The sequence below is a fragment of the Idiotropiscis lumnitzeri genome, chromosome 12 (genome assembly GCF_059441095.1).
Source record: "Idiotropiscis lumnitzeri isolate Australia: NSW breed Sydney's pygmy pipehorse chromosome 12, RoL_Ilum_1.0, whole genome shotgun sequence".
NCBI lineage: Eukaryota > Metazoa > Chordata > Actinopteri > Syngnathiformes > Syngnathidae > Idiotropiscis > Idiotropiscis lumnitzeri.
The window spans coordinates 19,235,974-19,241,973 of NC_142402.1; the positions used below are offsets into that span (position 1 = coordinate 19,235,974).

Sequence of the window (6,000 nt, forward strand, 5' to 3'; positions counted from 1 at the left end):
CTTTTTTGGAGTTCAATAGGCAAGTGCAGACAAAGATGGAAACATTTTTAAAGATCTTGATGTGAAAGATGACAGAAAGGGAGCTAATTTAAACCACCAGCCTTATGATATTCTACAAAGGAGTATTGGAGCCACATGAAAAAAAAATAACAAAAGAAGAAAATGTACTTTTTAGAACAGTCAGATAAAGTTGTATTTCTATCAGGATAAAAAGGCGGAATGATTCTATGCATATAGAGAGGAGAAAGTCGTCATATTCACACTTGTCAAGTGAATTTCAACATTATCACAAAAACAAGCAAGTCATATTGATGATAACCTTGAAAACAAACAAAAAAAAGTGTAATTTAACAATATTAAGTTAACACTTTACACTGGTACAATTTAAGGCTCATAAAATTGTAACAATAGTTTTAGAAACATTCCTGTTGGTTTGCGTCGTTTTTTTTCCTGCAATATTTCTATTTCAGTCTGATGATAAAATTGTAACATTAACTATGCGAATATTTATAACTTTAATATAATATTCAATTTCATTCCGACTTTATTCTCATAGTATGACACATTTTTCTCTCCAAATATTACTCCTATTCCTGTACAACTGTGGCTCAACTCAATTTGTGTAAATTAACACTTGAAACTTCATTTAATCTGGTAATAATCTTACTTATCTTCGTGTAAAATGTTGGCTTTGTTGTTGTGAATTCACCCTTGAAAACGACATCTTTTCACAGTATTACCTTTTTGTAACATTAGGCCATTACCACCTGTTGAATTACAAAACAACTTTATCATAAAACGCAATCGAGTAACGATAGGACTACTCCAGGTAATTAACTTGTTTTTAATAGTCTATTACATTTATTCCTGAATACTTGAATCATTCAATTTTTTTTTTTTACATTATTCTCTTAACATAATGACTCATTTCTTTTCACTGAGGTCCTGGTGCCACGCCTAACAATAATCAACATTAATTGCTTGATTAAAGTTGCATAGGTATCGAATGGATTTTCATTATCTTCCCTCCAGGGAACCCACAGTGAAAGATGCAAATTGCGGCGGGTGTTAAGCCACAATGTATGCTTTCACTTTTGACTAACAAGCTGCACTCTTGTACACAGACCTCTGCTCACAACGTAAAAAAAGGGGGGGGGGGACATGTAAGCAAATGGGGCGATATAAATGTGAACCACATGTGAGCCAGTTTATGAGGCAAACTAGCTACTCAGGAGGTAATTTAAAAAAAATGTTGGGCTTGTTCTGCGCTGGAATACTATGAAACACAACAGGGGAGCAGAGCGATACATAGACACAGAGTGGGGGTGGGTGTAGGAGGGGGCGGGGGGGTGACGGCACTCACCAGTGAAAAGGGGCTGTCCCTTCTCGATGATATCTGGCAAGCCAACCTTGTATACATCTTCGGAGAAACCAGGCCTGCATGGTGGGATGACCCCGCATTCTGCTGCAATCTGAGGTGGAAAGGAAGAAGGTGAGGGGGTGCCATAATGAGTCATAAATCAATGCGCAAAAATTCACCCCACGCCCTCCCGAAACCTCTTGCTCACGTTCTGAACCCCCACCCCCCCAATCGCCACCTCTCTCAGTTGTACAAAAGCATCTGTTGTTTTTATAGCAGGCACTGCAATTAGGATAATGAGGCCAAAAGGGTTAAGCATTAGCCAAAAAGCATGGCTGAGCAAGAACAAGCTCCATTTGTCCCAACGGAGGGGCCTAGGCACCGGCTGGTGTTACTGCCAAGCCTCTGTGTCGGCATTTCTGATCAACACTAACTGTGTACTTTTCAAGAACAGGGACACGGCCGCGGAATGTACATGCCAACAATCCGCTATTGTTGCCATACAAACTGGCGGAACACACAAGAAGCCCAAAAAAAAGTAAAGATTCAACGATGACCAACTGTGGATTTACTGGAATTCGGATGCCCCACCCCCACATTTGAAATGACTCATTGAGATAAAACTGACTATATCACGAACTTATCTTCCGACATCTGAAGGAGTACTGGCTTCCCAGAACTGGCAAGAAATTAATCATAAAGGGATGTGAAGCAATTCTCAAGAGAAGTCTGCTACTCCCTAAACATAACCTCAGCCTTGATTCTGTTTCTCGTCCGCCAGATTTGACCCTGTTTCTCATTGCATGAACTCTGGGAAGAATGTCAAATGAGAGAGGGGGTCCCCCGCTGGAAAAAAAAAAAAACAGTGGGTATTTGTGCCGCTGCTTAATCAGAGGAATTTAAATTGAACATGCTAGGAAATGCTGGGGAGGGGGGGCTAGGGGTCATTTTATGAGCCTATTTGAGGGTTGAATGTATTTAAATTGTATTTTGGACCATTTGAAATGATTTTGCTGGCCCATCTTACAGCCCACGAGCCAAAGATTGAAAAAAAAGAGAATAACAATTCCAGCTTGAAATACTGTAGTATTACTGCTTTGTGCTTAATATTGTCCCCCTGCTGTGTGCGCACTCATTTTGCCCTTAAGCCTCATAAGCCTCAACCCTGTTGCGTGTCGTGGGGTAACATGGACCACAGTTGAATGGTTTGGAGTGTGTTGTACGCTACCAGTAAAAAAAAAAAACGGTTTTTTTTCGTGTTGTAGGCTATTTATTCAACAGCCAAAAAAGGCTGATGAGAAGCTCTTAATGATGCAATCAAACTCCCCCACCGTCCCCGAGGCACCGACGTCGATATTCAACTTAAGCGCTCTCAAAGTAGGTTAGAGGCGAACGAAACGCCCAACTTTCCATCTTTTAAAATGCAAATCATGTCACGGGAGAGCTTTACGATTTCAGTCTTAGTTTGAATAAACGGGAGGACCAACCCGTAAGCTAGCAGCGACCGCACGCGCCACTGAGCCGTAGCTCTCGCGTCTATTAAATAGCGTTGTTCGGTTTCATTACACAAAACAAAGAAAGAAAAGGATAGAGAGAGTTGCATTTCACATGAGATAAAGTCGCGACATCACGTTCGAAACGAGCAATACGACTCAAGTGTCCCGCTTGGAAATTACCTGCAGTGCTGCCAAGAGCGCCAGCAGAAGCAGCCCGCCGCTGCCCTCCCGTCGTCGGTACATTTTTTTTTTGTTTTTGCTGTCTTAAATCCTCTTCGAAATCACAACCACAATCCCACACGTTGGTCCAAGAATCAAAATGAGGGGAGAAACGCGATTCCGCCTTCTTTTTTTTCTGTGTGCTGTCTTCGGCTGAAAGCAGCCTCCTCCGTGGAGTGTATCCGGAAGAAGCACTGGCTGGTACTGAGGCTGCTCGAACTCTCCTCTCCTCCTCTCCTCTGCTCCGCTCTGCTTTGCTTTTGCTTTGCTTCCTTCAGCGCAACAAAAGACGAGCCACTGGTCCACTCCACAATAAAAGCGTCTCTCACTGTCTCTCCCTGCTGGTCACACGTCGCTAAGCTAGCCGAAGTGTGAACTCCCTCATCAGGATCACGCTCAACACTAAACTGCTGGAGGAGGGAGGGGGGGAAATTGTAAGATTTTAAATTTAAAAACCCCTTGATGAACAAAGATGACACCAAAGGAGAATAGGCTAAATGAGTGATGACGTCAAGAGCCCCTTTAATGACCAATCAGATTACTCCGTTGGTCCGAACCAATTGGGGGCGGGCTAGTTAATGTCGTTTCAGAACTAAAAAAAAAATGTAAACACTTTTTGGGGGATTTGAGATTAAAAACAAACAAAACGGATGGACATTAAAACAGTTAATCAACACTTGTTTTGGTCATTTAAAAACAAAGATTGAGAACACAAAAATTGTAATTTCCAAAAACACTATTTTTACCATTAAAAAACAGATAACGTGATCGTTTTCTTGTGTTAAAAACAAAGCGTTAAAAACAAAGACAAAATCTAAATGAAAAAACTTAGATCATTTAAGCCCGCCTCGTCCCCGCACAAAAATATCCTCATCCATTGTAACCTTTTTTTTATTATTGCCTTTCACCAAATAAAAACCAAAACAGAAGAGAAATTTTAAACAGTATGACATCATAGCAGTGCGTCACGGCATTGCCAGACAACGACTTGAACAAAAAACAGGAATGTGAGACAGTGTGCAATGGACAACAATGGAGGACATTTTGTATTCTTTCATCTTGATATGTGGCTGTTTTTTTTTTTTTTTACAAGAATAGCTTTGTTTGAAAATATAAATAAATAAAAGGCACCTTTTTTGTCCTCTTAGCATTCCGTTTCTGTTATCGGAAGTGACCGAAAGACACATTATTTAGCCTTGGTAGCAAAAATAATCACCAACATGGTGCCCTAAGGCTACCCCCAAGGACCCATGAGTAACGAGCAGGTCTGTTAAAAAAATGTGCTCACCAGTGATGGGACTCTGTGATTTTCTAGGACTCTTGTGTTATAGAAATGCTAGTACATGTTGATGTTTATCTGTTATCATTGTCTTCACATAAATTAATATGTAATAACATTATTGAGCATTACTATATATATATATATATATATATATATATATATATATATGTATATATATATATATGTATATATATATATATATATATATATAATTTATTTATAATTAAATTTTATATATTTATAATTTTAGTTTGCTCCTGCTCCCGCATGTAGAAGAGTAGGCTGGTCTATTGATCATCAGGTAGGCGATTTTGAACACGGCTACCCGGGCTAATTGCTCTTCACAGCCACATTTGATCTTAAGGATTCTTAACTGCCAATGCTTTTGTGCTCATGTCTATCTCCCTCATGTTGCCTAATTAGCTCTCATTTTCACAAACGGCATGGCCACTGTGGAGTTTTTTTTTTCTTCATCAGTTTTTGCGTTCCGTTCATTCACTTAAGTGTTCTTTTTTTCACGTGCTGCTATAAAATATGCAATGAATAATTCTCCTTACATTATAGGCTCACAGCTGATGAAGGTTAAGCTACCTCAGTTGTGCTGCTGACACCTAATTAACGACTAAGGAATGGAATATATAGTTTGCGACCAAAAAAGCGGCCTCGCTTTAAAATAACACGCGTGTTTTTAACCACCTTCCAAGAAACAACAAGAGCTGACTTTTGGTTCACCTCTTCCTCCAGGGTAACGTGTTGTTCTCCACCTTTATTGGCATATCATGCGGGAAGGAGATGGGTGCATTGCTGATCTCTTCCTCCTCCTCCGCCGCCTCCTCCTCCTCCTTACAAATCAAACCATCCGCCCCTGAGGGTGAATTGTAATCGTAAGCAAACAGCCAGCGCTATTGCAGGGCACTTTCAATCTCCACGTAAAGGAAGAGGAGTGCTCATTGGTGGTAACAAGTGATTTGTGCTTCCTTGCACTCGTGTCATTGATTATCACGCCTGATGGTTCATGTTTCGAAATAATTAGGGGAACGCTTTGATGCAAATGAGGCCGGTGTGAGAGGCAAATGAAAACTCGGTTTAAAGGCACTGCTGATTGGGCTGAACGTCGACATTTGTGTAATATGGCTGCATGTAAAAATGATGTCAGCACGAAAATCCCCCATCCCTGAAAAACTCAGAAGTGAATCGAGTGGGTTTTTTTTTTTTTTTTTTTTGGACCACCTTCAGCATATTTTGGGATGCCCAAAAACTGGGCCGGGATTTCTTGATTGACAAATCAGCCAGACGGCGTCAGTGATGGGACCAAAAGAAGTTCTCATGCACCCTGCCTAGATTTCCCAAGGTTGAGAAAGTGAGGAAACTCTTGACTCTCACAAACAAGGATGGACCTAGCAAGATGCGTCGGTGTAATTTGCAGCGGGCTTTTGAAGGATTGTAGAAGATGAAGAGCTTTGGCCGGAATACAGCCCCTCGGCTCGGCTAGCCTGGCTATGAACTTAATCGCCGACGTTCTCTGCGGCAGTATGCTTCCAGGCGCTAATGCGGCCAAGGCTAACGGAACAAACACAAGTTCCTTTTCGGATTGAGCTGGGGCTTCGCGTCGACAATAGCGGTTAGCTTTGCGCCGCTAATAC

The 6,000-nt window shown here is 41.1% G+C and overlaps 1 protein-coding gene across 1 annotated transcript in view; it reads right to left on the reverse strand.

Annotated features, from left to right (window-relative positions):
• The window catches only part of cdh2 (cadherin 2, type 1, N-cadherin (neuronal)), a 53,918-nt gene extending 50,530 nt beyond the window's left edge, over positions 1-3,388 (reverse strand). Inside the window, exons 1-2 of the mRNA XM_088311351.1 lie at positions 3,037-3,388; positions 1,364-1,472 (exon numbers count right to left, since the gene is read on the reverse strand). Of these exons, the coding sequence (XP_088167477.1) occupies positions 1,364-1,472; positions 3,037-3,099 (172 nt within the window). The 5' untranslated portion in view covers positions 3,100-3,388. The remainder of the gene's footprint in view (positions 1-1,363; positions 1,473-3,036) is intronic.
• Positions 3,389-6,000: the final 2,612 nt, after the last annotated feature.